The 21799-nt window shown below is 38.7% G+C and overlaps 1 protein-coding gene across 1 annotated transcript in view; it reads right to left on the reverse strand.

Annotated features, from left to right (window-relative positions):
- ITGA2 (integrin subunit alpha 2) overlaps positions 1-21799 on the reverse strand; it is a 69618-nt gene that overhangs the window by 26948 nt on the left and 20871 nt on the right. The window contains exons 3-13 of the mRNA XM_060761475.2: positions 14863-14972; positions 14383-14474; positions 10297-10411; positions 8497-8624; positions 7317-7465; positions 6886-7036; positions 4277-4442; positions 2770-2843; positions 1563-1701; positions 669-814; positions 408-551 (exon numbers count right to left, since the gene is read on the reverse strand). Of these exons, the coding sequence (XP_060617458.2) occupies positions 408-551; positions 669-814; positions 1563-1701; positions 2770-2843; positions 4277-4442; positions 6886-7036; positions 7317-7465; positions 8497-8624; positions 10297-10411; positions 14383-14474; positions 14863-14972 (1414 nt within the window). The remainder of the gene's footprint in view (positions 1-407; positions 552-668; positions 815-1562; positions 1702-2769; positions 2844-4276; positions 4443-6885; positions 7037-7316; positions 7466-8496; positions 8625-10296; positions 10412-14382; positions 14475-14862; positions 14973-21799) is intronic.

Here is a 21799-nt window from a genome sequence, read left to right on the forward strand (position 1 = left end):
CAGTATGAGCTGTATTCAAGTCCTGTTGGAGCTGTATGAGTTGTATTCACGTCCAGTTGGATCTATATTCAAATCCAGTCAGAGTTAAATATGGAGACTATCTTAGAGACAATTGAACACCATACAAGAAAGGGACAATAAGAAGGAATAAAGATTCAAGAGCCTCAGTTCAGCCAGAACTGTGTCCATCTCTCAAAGACTTTACTGCTCCTCATAAAAACTTTGTAGTGAGACTCAGGAGGAGAGAAAGTCAAAAATTCTTGTCAGTTAATAAATTCTTGTTTGATTCAACTATATAGTCTCCAATCTGTTCCTTGTGCAAACATGCATCCAAGTCATGAGAATGAGATAAAAATTGACAGAATGACAAAATTACTGGCTTAGAAACTGTATAGAGTTCTACTTACATTTTTGACCGCAAACATGTAAACTTTTCCTTCTTCTTTTTTAAAATCGTTCATGAACATTGGTGCACTAACCAACAGCACATCTGTTATGGAGTCTCCATTAACATCCACTGAGCATATTGCACTACCAAAGTAGGAGCCAATCTGAAATGATGGGAATATTACATGAGTTACAGACTGCTGTCAGGCTTGGGCAAACAGTACACAGAACTTCAAACATGAAATAGCAAACCAAACTATCAAAAACAAATCTCCACTTGCCTGCTCTCCTTTTTGAGAATGAATAATATTTATATTGCCACGGCCATCCACCTGATAAACCACTACTCTTCCAGTATAGTTGGATCGTGGAGCACCAGCCACAAAATAGACAGTGCTTTTCATTGTCAGAACAGCAACAGAATAACCTGAAAAACAATGCTGCGGTTAAGTTTTACCAAGTAACATCTTATATACAGAATAACCTTATAGATACAGGGTGAGGAGAGAAAATCTACCCTCTGCAGAAACTTCAAACATCTAGGTAATATCCAACTTCAGTTTGTTAGCCAATCAATAAAAATATTTTTCTTTTGTTATGTCAGGAGCAACTTGAGAAACTGCAAGTCACTTCTGGAGCCCCCGGTGATGAAATGAGCTAAACCCTTGTGCTGGCAGGACTGAAGACCGACAGGTTGGAGGTTTGAGTCCAGGGAGAGCATGGATGAGCTCCCGCTGTCAGCTCCAGCTCCACATGCGGGGACATGAGAGAAGCCTCCCACAGGGATGGTAAAACATCAAACATCTGGGCATTCCCTGGGCAATGTCCTTGCAAACGGCCAATTCTCTCACACCAGAAGCGAAGAAAATAAAACGATTAATAATTGTAAAAGTTGCTTTGTGTCCTCTTTGTTGTAAGTTGCTTTGGAGACTTTCCTGGAAAAACTCAGGATAGAAATTAATAAGAGTAACTTAAAATCTGTGCAGCTTCTATAAGAGTTTGCAAAATCATTCAAAGGGTACATCTCTCATGTAAAACTGTCTGGAACAGTGATTTCATTCTCCATACACGGATATGTACAAGGGGAAATGCTTTCAAGTAACTCTAGCCAGCATGTCATGGTGTTTAGAAGCATTTTATAAATATTTCTATCCCATTGGGACCATGAATCTCACCTAGATAAGAGCTCTGATTTCTATCTTGCAAAACTTTTTCAAATGCATCATTGGGAAACATAGTAGCTTGTTTTTCTGACTCCTGGATCACAGTCCCAGTCCATTCATAGGCCCCAACAGCACCTAACATGAGAACTTCCTTCAGAGAAATCAAGTGGAAAGCAAACAGGAATTAAAATTCAATCAAGCAGGTAAGAGGAATCAGATTTTGCTTTGGTATACATGCTTTGGTATAAGAGTTTCCCAAAAGACACAAAGCTAAATAGAAAGCACTCAAAAGTGAAAACTAAGCAGCAAGAATTACAAAAATTAAAACATGAAAGAAAGCAGAATTAATATATAAATCCAAACAAGGCAGAAACTTCTGAGTATTTAATCTTCTGAAGTTTGCTGTAAATTAAATTACTATATCTTGGAGTCTTTCACCGCATTTGTGGTGTTTAATTAGGTTGCTTCCTCTTATATTCTTAATCTCTAAGGGTGCATCTACACCTAATGCAGTTTAACACCACTTTAGCAGCCATGACTCAATGCTATGGGATCACGAAAGTTGTAATTTTACAAGATCTTCAACCTTCTCTGCCAAAGAATGCTGGTGCCTCACCAAACTACAAATCCTAAGGTTTTATAACATTGAGCTGTGGCAGATAAAGTTGCATCAAACTGCATTAATTTGACAGTGTAGATGTGCCATAAGAGTGAGATGATACTCTGCGGTATGACTCACTCTGAAGTGGGAATAGGTACGCTTACTGAATTTGATCTCTACAGATATATAACAATTTCTATCAGTTCATTATTGACAATGAATTTACCAAAACAATTACCAAAATTTGTAGTTCTCCATAAATTTGATAGCTAGATCTTGTAAGTTTTTTTTAAAAAAGGTAACAGTACAAGGAGAAAGCTAACCACATTTTCCCATTCCTTAATTTTAAGGTGTTTTTGTCTGCAACTCCTCAGATCCCTTGCTTACTATGAGATTCTGAGCATTGCCATCTAAAATGTTGATATACTTTCTAAGCTTTTGACAGAGTTCCTCATTCAACATTTTTGTAACTTCAAATTTCTATGCTCTTTTAAATGTTTCTTCTTCATACCAAAAGTACAACTGCCCTTTTGCAACAGACACTGCTATAAATTTATTAAAAATAGTACAATATTAGTATAATGTAGCTAGTACAGCAAAGTTTAAGATGGTGATTACCTTTTGCTGTGAATAAGAAGCACTGAAACCCACTTGTGACATTTCCAGCTGAAATAAATCACCTTGATCAGTGCCTAGTAGAAAAACATTAATACATCAGTGTTTGTTTATGTACTTACCCAACAAACATGTTATTCAGACGCAAGACATAGTGATTTCAATAATGTCACCTGCTTTCAAATAATGAGTAAAATTTTAAAAAGGCTATTTTCAACTAGCCTCTCATTCAAGATGAGTTTTTGGCCAGTGTAAACAAGCTCATAAAAACAAAGTTGCAAGTCTCAGACAGTTGGGGCTGGGACACTCACTCCTTATTCTGAACTTTAAAGAAGCTATCCAATGTGACTTCATCTACTTTTGGGATATGGCAAGTAGCCTTGAAATCTCCTTTAAAGATTAGAGCCAGACCCATCTATTTCTGTTTTATTGACTATTCTAAAGCCTTTGACTGCGTGGATCATAATAAATTGTGGCAAGTTCTTGGTGGTATCACCTTGTCTGTCTCCTGAGGAATCTGTATATTGACCAAGTAACAACAGGTTTTTTTTGTCATGTCAGGAGTGACCGCTCCTGTTGTGAGAGAATTGGCTGTCTGCAAGGACGTTGCCCAGGGGACACCTGGATGATTTTTTTTTATGTTTTATCATCCTTGTGGAAGGCTTCTCTCATGTCCCCGCATGAGGAGCTGGAGCTGATAGAGGGAGCTCATCCGCCTCTCCCTGGATTCGAACCTGCGACCTGTCGGTCTTCAGTCCTGTCGGCACAGGGCTTTAACCCACTGCGCCACCGGGGGCTCTGATCATGGAAAAACAGACTGGTTCAAGATTGGGAAAGGTGTATGGCAGCGTTGTATACTCTCACCCAGCCTATTCAGCTAGTATGCAGAACACATCATGCAATGTTGGGGGCTTGACAAATGCAAGAATGGGGTTAAAATTGCTGGAAGAAACATTAACAACCTTAGATATGCAGATGATACCATTTTGATGGCCGAAAGCTAGGAGGAGGTGAGGGCAAGATGGATGGGTTGTATCCTTGAAGTGACTGTTTTGACTCTGAGGGAGCTGGGGGTGGTGATGTCTGACAGGGAGCTCTGGTGTGGGCTGGTCCATGAGGTCACGAAGAGTCGGAAGCAACTGAACAAATAAACAACAAGCATCGTGGAACCATGATCCTAATAATGTTGTAGCAACTAGCCCACACTGGTCCATTCAGGCCTTCTTGGGTATGTGGAATGAGCTGCAAAATTCTTTAACGTCAGTGAATATATATAGATCCATGTTCCCCCATTTGGGGTATATTTTGCCCCCCCCCCCAGGTTCTATGCCCCCCCTAATTCTAAATTTGCCAGATTTTGCCTTGGAGACCTTATAATGCAAACACTGGAAACTGCCTGCTACACAATGCATTAAAAACCGTTTGCATAATAAACCGTTACTACACTACATATTTCAAAGGTATAACAGAAGAAAAACAGTTATTTCTCAACAAATTGCATTATTAATACCTTCTATGCTGAAAAGTCGTTCTCCCAGTGTTCCTGCTTCTTCTAGAAGCGCAGCCTCAGAGGACACATTAAAGAAATATTTTGATGTGGGAAGACTTGCTATCCCTTTAATTTCTTTGATTAAGTTTTTAGTGTCCAACTCATTTCTAATCAAATATCCTAATACCTAAAGGAATGTGAAAGAAAAATAATATTTGTTTTAATAAGAAACAAAGCAATACACTTGTATTTATAAGAAAATGAGTATGCATTTGTTGACATATTTTTCTATTCTTCCAGTCTTTTACACAATTTAGCACCTAAAATCTTGGCCTATGGATAGTCAAACAGTAACAAGGAATGCCAATCATGACAACCCAATAGTAAATTATATGTGTAAGTGAAAGAGAGTGAACTTCTGCAATGGAGAATTATCTTCTCTTATAATGTCCTTTGGCCTCCTGCATCTTTGTATTTTGTGGTGCATGTTGCTTCTAAGGCCTTACCGAAAAGAGCAGAGAAACAAACCACAGCTATTGTTCAACATGCGGTGGTGCAATGAGTTAAACCATTGAACTGTTGAATCTGCTAATCTAAAAGTTGGCAGCTCAAAGTTGCACGCTGCACCTATCTCCAAAATCCTACCTATTTCACCTGTCATGTCCAGCATTTTAAAATTTTTAATTATTACATTTGGCCCGGCCTTAGTTTTAAATGCGTCGTGGTGTTATTGTCTAATGTTTATTGCTATTGTTTTAATGTTTATTGTTATTGTTTTAATGTTTATTGCTTGTTTTATGAGTTTTATTGTTTTATTTGTTATGCTTTTGTTTTATTGATGTTTTGGGCCTTGGCCTCTTGTAAGCCGCACCGAGTCCTTCGTGAGATGTTTGCGGGGTATAAATAAAGAATTATTATTATTATTATTATTATTATTATTATTGATCAGAGTGAGCTCCCACTGTTAGCCCTAGCTCCTGCCAACCTAGCAGTTCGAAAACATGCAAATGTTTATATTATTCCCCCTCTTTCGTTGTAATTTTATAAAACTCAATAAAAAATTGATTAAAAAAAAAAAGAAAACATGCAAATGTGAATAGATCAATAGGTACTGCTTCGGAGAGAAGGTAGTAAAGGTGCCCATGCAGCCATGCCAGCAATGCAACCAGGTGTCTACAGATTCCTTGGCTTGGAAATGGAACATGGAGAGGTGGCCATAGCTGAGCACTGCCTCCAGAAGCCAGAGATGAAAGGGGAAGCCTTTACCTTTGTTCTGTGTATTTGTATATCATTGTTATTCCACTGTATTAAAGGCATTGAATGTTTGCCTACCTGTGTATGTTGTAATCCGCTCTGAGTCCCCTTGGGGAGATAGAGCGGAATATAAATAAAGTGTTATTATTATTATTTTTTCATTGAGGCCCTCTTCAGACTTTGGTCTGAACATTGGATGGATTTTTTTTAAAAGGTGGTAGTTTCCTGATCTAGTGATAATGGATGATGGATGATTGATTAATTGATATTCCACCTTTTAAAAAACTAGAACTCAAAGCAGGTTACTGAAACTACCGTATTTAGTCAAATCTAATGCTCACCTTTTTTGGCTACATGACCTTGCCAGAATTGGGGTCTGCATTAAAGTAGCATCATACAATAATCTCAATGCTGCGTCAAAGCAAAAGGAGGCGCTGCTTCAGGAGCTGCACCTGGAGCTCATCTTTGAGGGGCATTATCTCTAATTAAATGGCCAGAGCTCAATGCTATACAATCCTGGGATTTGTAGTTTGGTGAGGCACCAGAATTCTTTGGCAGAGAAAACACAAAATCTTCTCAAAATACGACCCCCATGATTCCATAGCATTGAACAAAGGCAATTAAAGTGGATTCATTCTGCAGCACAGATGCACCCCAAGGTTTTCTTTTCCATGTCTGCAAGCTTTGGTGTTCTAACACAATAGTTTATAACGAAGGCCTTCTAAGCAGACAGCAACAGTAGCGTGCACCTTTTCTGGCCAAATTACAAAGAGTATACATTTTACCGCTGCCCATTACATTCGGCAGCAAATACTTTTTTTGGATTCAGGGTTTCAAAAATTGAGGTGCGCATTCGATTTGATGGTGCATTAGACTTGAATAAATATGATTATTTTAGAGGAAGGACCTTGGAAAACCACATCTGAATATTTCTTGCCTAAGATAATTCTATGAAATTCACTGGATAGACAAATAACATGAAGGTACATACGAAGTAGTAACAGTAGCATTAGTTAGTAGTGGAGGTCCCTTTAAAACAGTGGCTCTCAACCTGTGGGTCCCCAGATGTTTTGGTCTTCAACTGCCAGAAATCCTAACAGCTAGTAAACTGGTTGGGATTTCTGGAAGTTGTAGGCCAAAACATCTGGGCACCCACAGGTTGCGAACCACTCCTTTATAATATGATGCATTAAACTGGGGGTGTAACCAGGTGTTAATGGACAGCAACCATCATCAGCCAGTGGCTAGAGTTATGGGAGAAATGTTCCTAATAATTATATCTTCTTGATCACTGCATTAACTAAAGCACTGCCACCCAAAGCAAAGAAAGCAAGACCAGCTCAAGCTGTCACCATAGTAATGAAAGCCTTACTTACTGCTATACCAAATCTAGTGATATTATCCTCGTTGCATTTTGCTATCACTTCCTGCAATTTCGAACCATCATGTGATTCACCATCTGTCACAACAACCATGACTTTGGAGGCTGAGGGTCGCCCACCAGATTCTTTAGAGAAAGCATAACGCCTGTAATGAAAACCATGTGCACATTTCTAAACACATAAAGTACTTTCTTAAGCATGCTTCCATTAGCACATTTACCACCCCCAAAGTAAAGTACAGAAGATCTTCACTATCACACATACAGATTGAATACATAGAGAGCATTAACATTCGAAGTACTATTCAAGCATTTTTGAATTACATACAGGTTTGGCAGCAGTGAGGCAGTTGCTCTCACTTTTTATATTAATGGGGGGGGGGGGGAGCACTTAGCTTATCATTAGTGACTATTGGTGTCTTTTACCTGGCATACTCGATTGCTCTGAATGTGTTTGTATATTCTCCTCCATTCTGATAGGTCTCTGACATTGCTTGGACAGCATCTTCTTTATTCGTATATGTATTCAGGTTGAATACTTCTCTTGGATGATTACCATACTGAATTAAACCTACCTAAAATTAAGAAAAAGGAATGAAAACCAGAAGACTTCATAATACTAGATAAATTAATATGAATATATGCCACAGGGGAATCTAACTTTGAATTGCAGGCACATGGATGGATAATGGCTGTATCCAAAAATGACTTTACAGTCATAGTGTCTGAAATTCTGTATGGTCCAGCAGATCACAGTAGTCCCTTATGTAGAACTGCACTGCATCCAGCCATTCATTGAGCCCAGACTTACCACAGTACCACTGCAACACCAGAGCTATTCTGCATCTGGTGGAAAACTGGGGCAGAAGCATCTGGCTATATCCATATAGCCAGGCTTAAATGGATTTAACCATCTTCCAAGCTTCACACACACAAAATTTTAGAACTGTCCTCTGAACTTTAAATATATTCTACTAAATGGATGCCCTTCAGGTACTTAGAAAATAATTATAGCTATATAGGGATTATAGTTACTCTGTGCAAATGTGTTGTGTCTATATTATATATTTGTTATATATAACCAGTGAGTCTTGAAGTTGTAGTCAAAAAAGCAACTCATTTCGACTTATCCATGAGTCAATGTTAATTCCATACCTTAAGTCTTATTGAAAAGGGAATAAGAGCTTAATCCATCCTGGGAGAACTTAAAGCACCAGATCCCTTAACTCTCACTGCCACAGTGCCACTTCTGAATGGTCCTTGACTTATCCATGGATCCAATAATAAATTTGGCCTTCTAACCTACCCTACATGAGGCTGACTTATACACAAGTATACATAGTACTTGTAGAATAGAAAGCATTCCCTTTATCGTTCATGAGGTGATGTCAAAAATTCCTGAACTGCTCTGTCAACAGGAAGGAACTTTCACTCATAACAAACAAACAAAATAGGATAATAATTGCTCATTATTTTACCATTGCAATAGACTGAAGTGTTCTATTTGTCTTGCTAAGGTAACACTTTATGTAGTTAGCAGTAAAATGCATCCTTGCCTTTGATAAAGCTGCCTCATCTTGAATAAAAAAATGTTTGACCCACTCACCTGAGTTTTGGTGGGGCCTATATCTAAACCTTGGACAAACTTTTTCAAAAACGCCTTGACAGCATCCCAAGGGTAAATACTATTTGACTCATCACATACCACCACAACATCGACAGCTGAAGAGCATTCTGCAGAAGAAAAGGGTAAGACAAGGGTTTGCTCGATGTTACTTTCACTTACACAAAATCATAGAGTTGAAAGAAACCACAAAGGCCACCCAGTCCAACCCTATTCTGCCATGCAGAAATACACAATCAAAGCACTCCTCACAGATGGCTATCCAGTCCTTGTTAAAAAAAACCTCTCATAACACTCCGAGAAAGCATATTCTACTATCTAACAGATCTTATCAAAAGGATTTTCCCAAATATTCAGGTGGAATCTCATTTGCTCCATATCCTAGATTCTAGAGCAGCGCAAACCAAGTTTGCTCCATCTTTGATGATGCTTTAAAATACTTAAACATGGCCATCTTGTTGCCTCCTAACTCATTGGGACATATCGTGTCCAATGATTCTAAAATTCATGGATTCGGGATAAAAGAGGAAATGAAGTGATTCTGGTCAGACAGAAGATGATGAAACAGATGACAATGTCCTACCAGGCTACAGTACTGCTACTGTGATCAAATATTCCCAGTCTGATCAGAGAAGGAAGTAGCCATACTCCTATTCTTTTTCTCTTATTGAAAAAAAATGACAAAATGGCATGGCATTTCAGAAATAGAAATACTGGGGAAAACATAATAATTGACAGATCTTAAATATGTGACTTTATTCTGTGATTTGTGCAATAACACAAAGGAAAGTAATGGAAAGTTGTTCAACTGAAGAACTAAATGATGTTGTCGAAGGCTTTTAATGGCCGAAATCACTGGGTTGCTGTGAGATACATATACATGTCACTTGTTTCACTGCCAACAGAACATCTGTAGATGCCAGCCACAGAGGCAGGTGAAATGTTAGGAGAGAATGCTACTGGAACATGCCATACAGCCCAAAAAACTCACAGCAACCCAACTGAATGATATATTAGTATTTAGAACTATTTAAAAGTCACAGATAATTAAGGATGAAGTAACACCTTCTAATAGGATCCTGCCACACTTTGACAATGAGATTGTGCACAGTTACAATCCACATATAACATTAAGGGAAAATACAGTGAGCCCTTACTATCCATTGGGGTCTGGTTCAGTTCCAGGACCATCATGAATACCAAAATTCATGGATGCTCATGTCCTGCTATGTACAAAAGTATAATAAAAAGATGTCCCTTATATAAAATGGCAAAATTGTATATAACATTTTATTTAAAAAATACAAATACAAAAGATTGCTTTTGGGAGTTTTATGAAATATTTTCAAGCCATAGATGGTTGAAATCAGTAGATATGGAAACTGAGATATGAAGGGCCGGCTGTACTAGACGACAACTACGGGCCCTTCCACACAGCCATAAAACCCAGAATACCATGGTCGAAAATCCCACAATATCTGCTTTGAACTGGGTTATCTGAGTCCACATGCCATATAATCCAGTTCAAAGCAGAAAATGTGAGATTTTATTTAGCTGTGTGGAAGGGGCCTACATTTTCCTAAATAAAATAATGACTATTGGAATAGCTCGTATTCTTTCTTGTAGATCTGGAATGAAGGGTGTGGGTTTCTGGGTTATATGTTCTTAAATTTGACAAGTCAATGAAACTTTTATTATATTTAAAGACAGAGCCAGTTCCTTTGGATGCATTGGTTGTTTCTCACTTTTAAAGCTGGGAAATGTTTACTGTCATTGCCTTACTTTGTACAGCTGGTGAAAAACTTCTCATGAGTTGGAGGCTTGGACTGAACTCAGAACAGATCCCTGTTGCATAGTACTGGCTGCCACACTGCTGAGCCCACAAAGGACCACAAGTCTTTGAAACAAAAACACAGAGAAATCAAATTCAGTAAGATTATACTGCCACACCACCACACATCAAGGCAAGCACCAGTTAACTCCCTTCCCATGAGATTTGATATGCATATTGTGTTAAATTGTGCACTGCATGGTTTTTCTCTTGCTAAAAGCCTGACCAATGGAGCACGCACACAAGAATGCATAAACTGAATGGAAGAGAAAACATTGCTTCCTACCCTTCTTCTGGCCTCTCATGGATAATGAGAAGGGACTGAAACTCAGAAGATGTGAGAAGTAGGACTGTCGTCATCAAAGACACAACAGAAAAGAACAAACAGGGCTCTTTCACAAAACTTTCCACATGGAACTCAAATCCAAAAAAAGGGCTTTTGAAATGTCACCTTAGAACTTTTGGCTCAGATGTAACATATTCGGTATCACACAAACAACCTGACTATGACTGGCCAGAAGATGGCACCAACTATCAGCTTATACCTACAAACTTTGCATGGGTAAACTTAGAATTAATTATGTTTGACTCCACTTTAACTTTTATGGCGCAATGCTATGGAATCATGGGAGTTGTAGTTTTACAAGGTATTTAGCCTTCTCTGCCAAAAAGTGCTCACTAAACTACAAATCCCAGGATTCATAGCACTGAGCCACGACAGTTTAAGTGGTGTGAAAATGCATTAAATCTACAGTTCAGATGCACAGTTTGATGTAAACTGATTAAATTATTTCAATAACACCAGTAATAAAAAAAAAAACCTCAAAATGTGGGTTAAGTCTAACCCATATTTTTGGGACAGCATGTTGCTTCCAAGGTTATTTCAGCAATTTTCAGTATCAATTGGATGGGTATCTACAGTGCAGAATGATACAGTTTGACACCACTTTAAGTAGAGTCCACAACATGTAAGTGTGGAGAAGAGCAAACCACAGACCACCTATTACAATGCAGTCTAAGACCTGCCACATGCACAATGCAGGACCTTCTTATAGCAACACCAGAGGCACTCCAAGTGGCCAGCTACTGGTCAAAGGACATTCAGTATAATGCAAAGTTTTCAAACTTTGTGTTTTTAAATCCATACAACTGCATCCTCGGTTCGCTTCTGATATGATAAATAAATAAATTAATACAATTTTAACAGCAATTGATCAATGTTATGGAACGCTTTTGCTTCACCAACCTCGAATTTGAGGAGGCACCAACTCGGTTGGATAGAGAAGACTAAAAGCTGCATAAAACTATAACCTCTATGATTACTTAGTTGTCAGTCATGGCAGGTAAAGTGCTGTCAAATTGCATTAATTCTACCATGTAGATGCACCCATAATGACCCTTTTTCTTGCTTATTCTTTTCTTTGGGTGTCTAAACATTATTTCTAAATGCTCAGTTGAAGTTTTATGCTACTGCAATTCTGGATATTTTGGGATTGGAGGAAAATTTCATAGCAATACCCCTGTCTGCTTTTCCCCGTTGTATTTGTTGTAAATTGGCAGCACAGGAAACAAAAGCAGAATGGATGAGGTGGCAACATATTTTTATCTTAAGGTAAATTTTCCAGCCATGTGTGTTGCTCCAACAGTCCAGGAGGCAAGTGGGACTCTTGCCTCCTGGATGTCTTTCTGCTGACTGGGTTCATTGAATTGGCAGAAAGCTATGGCTACTTGGGGAAGTGAGTGTGAAATGCTGCACTCTGCTAATATGCGTACTCTAATTCCCATAAAAGCTGCTTTAGATGGGCTTCTATAGCATAAGAAACTTTGTGGATAATGCAATTAAGTCATAGGGGACTTGTTTTTGTTGCATTTGCAGCACATAAACACAGAAAGGTCTGGAAGGTTTCCCATAATATGAAGTGCAGCATTCACAAGCACAGAGAATGCTTCTGGACTATGGCAGAGAACACAACCTTAAATGCTGGAAGTTTTTGTTTGTTAGCAACATACCAGGCAATTAGTTTAAAAGCTGAATTCCATTTTAAAGCAACATGATGCAAGTTTTTCCCTTGTTAGAAAACCATAAACTAAAGTTCCAAGAAGAAGAAAAATCCTATTTTGTATTATTAGGTAGATTCAAACACATGTGTAATTTTAATGGATAACTATTTAGGAAAGACGTGGGAATTGGAGGACTCTCCAGATGTTGAAGTCCAAATTCCCAGTTCTGATAACTGGCTCAGGTTTTTGAGAGTTGCAGTCCACAAGCATCTGGTGATTGTCACAGTACCCAACTTTGGTTTAGGATTTAGAAATGGCAAAAGGATAAGGCTCTCACAACTTTAAGCATTTCTTTTGACCGTGGCTTGTAAAGAAACTTTTTTAATGATTAAATCCCATGGTACTGAAGCAACATCTGTTCGTGTGGTGGAGGCAACTCTTCTACTAACCCACAACTTCAGTTTCCACATGGTTTTCTATGATTCCTTTTAGTGTCTCCTAATCCTCTCATCCTGATCTAGGTACATTTAGAGAGAAATCCGAGGAGTGGAAGAGTAGAGGAGATATCCACTAGTGTGTTCATTATGTTGGTGGAAGGACATATTTGGATACAAGCCACTGGGATGGAGGTAGGAATGAATCTAAATTTAAGGGATCTAGCTTGTTTTGATACAAATGAATTCACTTATTCTAGGATAGACCTCTAGAATAAGCAAAATATACAGAGACAGACATACACAAACACATACACACATCAATAAAGAGGGAAGGCGGAAATGTGTTGTGAAGTGCAATAAAGCATTTTCTCTTGTGAACTCTAAAATTCAGCAACAACTACAGCTGAGACATTTGGGTCCTGCTATGGATATGTGTATATAAGCAGAGAAAACCACAAGAATTGGTCCTCTTTCTTTATTTTTTGAAAAAAAATATCCAAAACTGTTGTAGTTGCTTGTTCCGAGAGGTGTAGACACAAGTAAATATATCTGAATTGTTTGTTTTCATGTCAGGAGTGACTTGATAAACTGCAAGTCGCTCCTAGGGTGAGAGAATTGGCCGTCTGCAAGAATGTTACCCAGGGAATGCGTGGATGTTTCAATGTTTTTTAAATCATTCTTGTGGGAGGCTTCTCTCATGTCCCCACACGAGGAGCTGGAGCTGACAGAGGGAGCTCATCCAAACTCTCTCCGGATTTGAACCTGCAACCTGTTGGCCTTCAGTCCTGCTAGCACAAGGGTTAACCCACTGCACCACCGGGGGCTTCTAATATCTGAACTGCGGGTGAAGGAATACCAACTGGACCTGATTGAAACTATACACATGGAAAGAAGTAGAGATGGTGTGTGGGTCAGAAATACAAATATTTGATTATTCATAGTCATTATGGTAGCTGTCTACTCAGTGTGGAAGCAAATGAATATTCCTCCACACTATTCTTCCTGTATTCAAATATCCTGAGGTATTGTAAAAGAATTATTCTGCAGAGAACTTTTTGCATAGAAATCAGGTTTTCTGCACAGGAAAGAGTGCTTTCCATGCAGCATCACTTTCTGCACTATCATCAGGAATTATTTTTATTCACACACACACTCTGCAGAGTTGTTCCCCTGCACCCTCTCTGGGTGTTTGAATATATGGTCAGTACTGCACTCATTTCTTGGTGCTCTATTATTCTTCCCAGTCGGTGAAACCCATTTTCCAATCTGGGAGTGAACAATTATGAATATTCTTAATGAATGATCAAGAACACAAGAAATGCACTTTCTGATTGCTCAGAAACCTCACTGAGGTGGATGAAGTCTTCATCATGCTTAAGGAAGTCGGTGGATGTCATAATAAATAAGCATTCTAGGAAAACCAGCTGTAAAAGTCTGATGGCTTATTCCCATCAAATGCCTAAGAAGCTGGTGCCCACTCCAGATGATCACAAAACTCTAATGGACTCATGCAGGGAAATATGGTACTTTAAATAACTTACATTTTATCACTGAAAGGACAGAAACTATATTTTCGTTATTCACATTGTCAGCACTTACCAAAAATCCTCCAGTTACGGAGTTCCTTACTAGAGTTAATCCGAGGTTCATGTCCTTCTTTATCTCTGTAACATTTGGAATACTTGCAAAAGCTATGGAGACACAATAAAAACAACAGAAGGTGCAATTTTTGACATTTAACCCAACGTATCTGAAGTTTTCAAATGTTTGAGGCTGCTTCCTAGCCATGTCTCATTTCACCTGTGCAAAAATGACACATACATATTTCTGTATAGAAAGATTTCTTGAAATAGTTTTGAATGTGCAAAGACTGGATGACAGAGGTGCAGAAGCAGTCATTTTCAATAGGGAGGGACCCAATTTTGATGGAAACGAACAATGCCTCAGAATGCCCCTAGATTTAGGTGCCCAAACACATTTTTTTTAATTTCAATTATTTTTGCTGCCAAACTTGTTCTAACCTTGTTCTTACCTCCTGAAATAAAGAAGACATAGACTTTCTTAATTATTATCACTTACTTTGCAAATTCATCTTTGAACATTTGGTTCCTTGCTGACTAATAGCACACTTATAAACGTCACCCATTCTATTTCTTGGATAGCCACTCCAGGGTGAACCAACCAGCAGCCTGGAAAACAGACAATCATATTCTTATGAAAGATTTTGTCATTTCAGCTAAAAGATCTCAAAAGAAGATCTCAAATTCAGAGAGAAGAAACAACAATGTCCATATTGTTCAGAAGACGATAAAGAGAATGTAATTAGCTTCAAAAGTAACATAATTAAGGAGTTGAACTGATTGTTACTGTATTTACTTGAGTCTAGTGCACCGTCAAATGTGAATTGAGTCCTTTCTCATTTTTGTCTTTTTTCCATTGGGGCTATTAGAGGACATGGGACTCGCCCCGCTTTCCCCAAAGGTAGATGTGGGAAACTGGTGGTAAACCATTTTGGATGTTGGAGTATTTTGGATTTATGGACAATGGAGACTTAACCTATATAGAAAATGCTGAACTGTACAGAGTGTTTCAAAAATATGGACCCAATTTGAAATTGCTATATCTGTGTAACCACAAACTGCTCATGAATGAAACTCTTTGAACTTGAAAAGGTGGAACAAAGACTTTCCAATAATTACTGCTAGATGCCTCTCCCAGTGCACAAACAACCCCTAGACTCAGTTATTCACAAGGTGGTAACCCCAAAACATAAGGCCTAATGAGATAGTCTACATATGCAGTTATTTTTTAGATTTGTTTCTGGCTCAAAATGATTAGTAAAACTTGATAAATTTATTACGTATTAAACTGTTTGCAAGTTTTTGTTGACCTTGTTGGTGGGGATGAGGGAGATGGCCTTCTCGGTGGTGGCTCCCTGGCTTTGGAATGCCCTCTCCAGGGAGATCAGATAGATGGGAAAGCACTACAGGGAGTTACAAACATGATAGACTCTGGGTTGTTGTAGGTTTTTTCGGGCTATATGGCCATGGTCTAGAGGCATTCTCCAGTGATTCGGGCCATGAAAGCCTTCGACAATACATGATAGACTCTCTAGGTCTGTTCTTAAGTTGCATTTGTTTGTAAGTTGGAACAGGTATATTTTTAAGTGTAACTACAACCAAAAATATGTATTTTTAGTTTTGATTAGCATAGGGAAGGGTTAACACCCCTGGAGTGTTTGCTTTGCTGTCTGTGCCCCTGTTCAGAAGATTTCACCTCATTTTCCATCCCTGTGATAAATTGGATTTTGAAAAAATAGCTTGTTGTGGAAACAAGGATTGGTGATAAAGCTTCAGCTGAGAAACTTTCCCCCCATGATAACTTTTTCAGGAGCAAATTTACCTTCCTAGGGGTGAATTTCTCTCATTTTCTGTTGTCTCACTCCCGTTCTTCACTATGAGTAATTTGTAAGTCTGATGTTTGTAATTCAGGGACTGCCTGTACTACCATATTCTGCCCCAGGTAATGCATATAACCATAGCTTGATATTCAGTACTCGATCAGCAACTCCACTCCTGCACTTAGGTATGTTCTGCAAGTCTGTCTTCTTAATTCATACCTGGATTGGACCACACCCTTACAAAATGAAAAGAGTGTAATCCCACAGCCAGGAATTATACTCATTCAATGGTGCAAGTCAGAACAGCTCTGATAATCATAGAGCAAAAAGCAGCTGGGAGAAACAGGTAAGCACTGTCTTCAACTGCCCAGCAAAATGATCCTGCACTGGATTCTATATTCTGCCAACCTCTTCACCATAGAGGAGGAGGAGGAGGAGGAGGAGGAGGAAAAAGAGAAGGAGCAGGAGCAGGAGCAGGAGAAGGAGAAGGAGAAGGAGAAGGAGGAGAAGAACTTTATTTTTCTACCCCGCCTCCATCTCCCCGAAGGGACTCAGGGTGGCTTACATGGGGCCAAGCCCAGGCAACATACAATTAAAAGCAAAGCAATAACAAAATACAATTTACAAAGCATAAAACAACATAACAATAATAGACAAGTGTCAAGCAACAAAAACTAATTTAAAAAGGGGGGGAGGCCAATATACGGGCTGATTAAAGAATAATTGGTTCAATAAGGTGGATGAAAATGCATGATAGCATAGGAAATATCATGAACACAGAGCAATTTAACAGGAACAGAATCAATTCAGTTTGACTTACAAAATCTGAGTAGTAACATATTATAGGAATTTAGGTTGAATAATAATTAGGTCGCAATACAATATACTCACAAAAATGGAAGATCATACCACATGAATCAAAACAAGCTCAGGGCAACTCAGGGCAATTCTACATTGCCATATCGTGCAATGTAGAGTCTTGTTAGGCTGCGTGCCTCATCAAACGACAGCTCCCATGATGCCACAGCATTGAACCATGACAGTTAAAGTGCTGTCAAACAGCATTAATTTTATAGTATAGATGTAGATGCATCCTTGATTTGCCCAGATTATCCGAGAAACCACTGAAAAGGCTTTATGCGACAGTCATTAGTCTATACAGAAATGACTGCATATACCAATCAACATGCACATGGTTGAGCTTTTTTGGCATAGATGTGATTTTCCTGGCATTTCAAATATGTACTAAAAGCCAAATCCTTGGCATAGAGGCAGATGTTGATGGCTGTTTTCCATAGTCAATACACCTGTGTTTTTAAAAGCACCTTTTGTCCTGCAGGTTATATTATTGCAGGAATCAAGTGAGTGGAATACAAACTGCTTTTTGTTGTAAGGTGAGATCAGAAGACTTAAACCGCAGTTTAGAATGCTTCTACACTTTAGAGTTAATACAGTTTGACAGCACTTTAACTCATGTGTCAATGCTATGGAATCCTTGGAGTTGTAGTTTGGTGAGGACCCAACCATCTTTGGCAGAGAAGGAAACAGACCTTGTAAAACTACGGTTCTCATGCTCCCACAGCATTCAGCCATAGCAGTTAAAGTCATGTCCAACTGCATTAGTTATACAGTGTTGATGCACTCAAAGAAATGCATTGCATTTAATTAAAAATTGGTTCCAGATTTCTGATGTCTGCATTTAAAAGAGGGAGTGGTTGTGGTATTCAATTTTTTGTGAATGAACCATGGCTCATACAAATTAAGTTTTTCAATCTGGTGACCCCCTGGTGGCACAGCAGTTTAAACCACTGAACTGCTGAACTTGCTGACAGAAAGGTTGGTGGTTCAGATCCGGGGAGCAGGGTGAGCCCCTGCTGTCAGGCCCAGCTTCTGCCAATCTAGCAGTTCAAAAACATGCAAATGTGAGTAGATCAATAAGCACCACCCTGGCAGAAAGTTAACGGCGCTCCATGCAGTCATGCTGGCTACATGACATTGGAGGTGTCTACAGACAACACTGGCTCTTCGGCTTAGAAATGGGGATGAGCATAGTTGGACATGACTAGACTTAATGTCAGGGGAAAACTTTACCTTTACTTTAATCTGCTTTCAAGGATCCTATAATTCTCTGGAATAGATTTTGAGTGTCTGAGGGTTGGATGATTACTCTGAGGAACAGGGCATGAATCCCTGATTGTCTATGAAAAACCACTGGGTTACCTTGGGCAAGTGACTGCCTCAGCTTCGGTGAAAAGTAAAAATAAACTCTCCTCTGAACAAATCTTGCCAAGGAACCTGAGAATAGCTTCACGTTAGAGGTATCATAAATAAAAAATGATTAGAAAACACCACCACCATCATAACAGGGGAATTTCTTTTCCACCAGTATTTTTCTCCTAGTAGATTAACGTTTGTTACTATGAAATTTCCAAATTACTGCAAATATTCAAATATGCAAATAAAGTGTTATTTAAATCAGTGACTGTTTAACTGTTTGAACGTTTTTATACTGTTTTAATACTGTTTTTATTTAAATTGTATATTTATGTTTTTGGTTGTGGGCACCATGGTGTGCCGGTTGTTAGCCGCCCTGAGTCCCTCTGCGGAGGTCTAGATAGGACGGGATACAAATGTCCGAAAAAAACAAACAAACAAACAAACAAACAAACAAATAAAGGAAAGTATTTTAAACATCTCCCCAGAGGTAAGCAATTTTCTGTAACACTTAAAGAACAGCTTTCCTATTATGACACAGTAAAAACATCCTAAGTAAATCCAGAGTACTATTATTCTAATTATGTCACATAAGTGATATAATGAAATGTCTTGAGTCATTCTGTAATTATGGGTTCTGTCTATGGAAGATAATTGCAGTACATTGAGCAAGCAGTCACCGGAAGTCAAAATAGCCAAGGAAAGAGCAGTTCTCAGATAATAATAATTTTGTTTCCTATATGTTACTGTTTTGAATTCCTGTATAGTGCCAGCTTCCTTTCCAACACTGACCACATCCTGCGTTTCCTTCCATACGAAGTAATTTGCCACTGACAGAAAGTTCAAATTGTAATCCAAACAAAGGAAATATTATGTTTTGTCTGGCACTTGCTGCAATGAAAATGTAATGTGTGAAGGGATGACATAGAGACTTAAAATGCTTAGGGCAGATGTGGTAGAAATGTACTGTCACTTTCTACACCTATTGCTTGTATGCTTTTTAAATATTTATGTCAGCAATGAAGCATTGTTCTACATCTAGTATTGTAGAGAGTATGATTTCATTTCACGATTCATCTCTGATGGCTTTGCACATACTACCAGAAAAGCATTCTTCTTCATATCCAGAATTGGTCTCAATAGGATATTTAAACTGACAGAGGAAGAGGATAATACAAGTTGGAAAAAGAATTCAGGAAAAGTTTGGGATTCTGAAAACTAATTGTATGAGGTTTAATCAAGGACTGAACAAAAACTCGGTTTTTAAATCGTTGGTCAAAATGTGCATTTCAAAACACTGGAAACTAAAAAAAAGCAGTCAATTATGTGGGTTTTTTCTTTGCATTTGCTGACATTTTGAAAAAAAATCTGCACAAAACACTAGTGGTGTGCATTTCGGGGGGAAATCCTTTCTCATTTCGGTGCCATTTTTCGGCAGCTCCCTATTCCATTTTCTGGAAACATCCCGCTATTGGGAGAGGTAAAATGCCATTTTTCAGGTTGGCAGTCATAACTTCTGGTTGCAATCAGGCCACTGGATGCAAAGGAACAACTTCTCTTGTTTTGTAATTTTTAAAACATATTTTTGGGGAAGGAAGGTACAGAACAGAGTACAAGCAAGCAAGAAGATAGAGAGGGCTGAGGAGGGATAGGAAAGAGATTGAAATTCTCCCTTTGCTACTAGAGCACCTCAGGTCTGGCTTGAGTATGCCAACACTGCAGAACTAGTACAGTTCCACACCACATGACCTGCCATGGCTCAATTCTATGGAATCCTTGGAGGTGACATTTCACAAGTTAGCCTTCTCTGCCCAAGAGTGCTGGTGCCTCACCAAACAAAAAAAAAAACCCAAACAAACCCCACATTCCATATCCCTGAACCATGGCAGTGAAAGCTGTGTCAAATGGTATCCATTCCCCAGTGGAGATGCACCCTGGGGGGGCCACCCCCCATGCTCCACTCCTGCCTTTCCCCTGTAGGCTCCAGGCATGGATCTGAGGAGCCCCACCCGGTTAAGCTGCTCCAGATCTTGAGAATTCAAGTAGTAAAGATGCACAACTTGAATTCATATTTTGTTTTCAAAATATAGTATAAATCAAGGTTTGTTTTAAATATTTCAGAGAAGAGATCAAAAAGAATGCAGAAGCATTCATCATAGCTTCCTTATCTATATAGAACAGTGAAGTCTACTTAACTTCAGAAGCCAAGGACAAGGAATAATTTAAAAATTCTTCCACTTTGGTCTATTTGTATGATCCCTCCCTCTCTCACACATTTTAAAGATCATTAAATATAAAATTGGACATTGAGGTCACCCCATGTTGCACAATACTGTGACTAAACCTAAATATTGAAATGAAGAATTATTACTCAGCTTTCTAAACATCCTCTCAATGAGTCCTTTCTTTGTCAGGGATCTGAATTGTCGGAAGCCCCAAACTGTAGACACACAATTACAAACATACACCAGACTGTGGGATGGAGCAGATCAAAGTACATGTGTTATCTACAGAAACCAACTCAAGACCAGAAATGGGTGCAGCCTAAAGTCAACTTCAAATCATTTAAGTCGGTGTTAGCACTCCCCAACCTGTTCAGCAATAGACTAGAGTGCTCTGGAAGTGGTGGACTTCCCTTTGATAGTGATTAAAAAAAAAAAGTGGCTGGATGACCACGCATTGGGGGATACTATAGTAACAGACTTCAACAACAGCAAGAGGATTAGAATGGCTGCTCTTTAGGCCTGCTTATGATTCTGGACCTTGTGCAAACCAAGGTAGCTAGCAATCCTTTTCTAAAAGCCATCTTTTGTCTTATAACCAATAGCAGTAGACAATATATGCTATCCTTCAGCTCTGCAGTCTCTGAGAAGCATGGAGAGACATGTATAGATTTGCACTGTAAATGCCACAGCATACACATTGAATTGTAGAACCTTGTGTTGGCATACAGCCAATCTTGAATACTTTACAGTATAACTGTAATTTTGTTATTTATCAGTCCTTAGATCTCTCATATAAGACCCAATAAATATCCCCACAGCATCGCAAACACATCTCATCTCATTTGTCTTTCAAATGTAAGCAAGGCATGATTTAGGTAATACTTGAATGAGACTATTGTTATTATTATTTGCTGTTATGTCAACTTTGACCTATGGCTCCCCTCCAAATGTCAGACCTCCAAAATCCCCATCATTAGCTGCTCTGCTGAAGTCTTGAAAACTCGGGGCAATAGCTTCCTTGACTGAATCAATCCGTCTGTAATGTGGTCTCTCTCTTTTTTCCTACTTCCTTCCTCTGTATCAAGCATTACCTGCTTCCAAGCAAAATGCAAAGTGCTGGTTATGACCTATAAAGCCCTATATGGCTTAGATTCAGGAAATCTTGAAGACTATTTCT

This window comes from Anolis sagrei, chromosome 2 (genome assembly GCF_037176765.1).
Source record: "Anolis sagrei isolate rAnoSag1 chromosome 2, rAnoSag1.mat, whole genome shotgun sequence".
In the NCBI taxonomy this organism is placed as follows: domain Eukaryota; kingdom Metazoa; phylum Chordata; class Lepidosauria; order Squamata; family Dactyloidae; genus Anolis; species Anolis sagrei.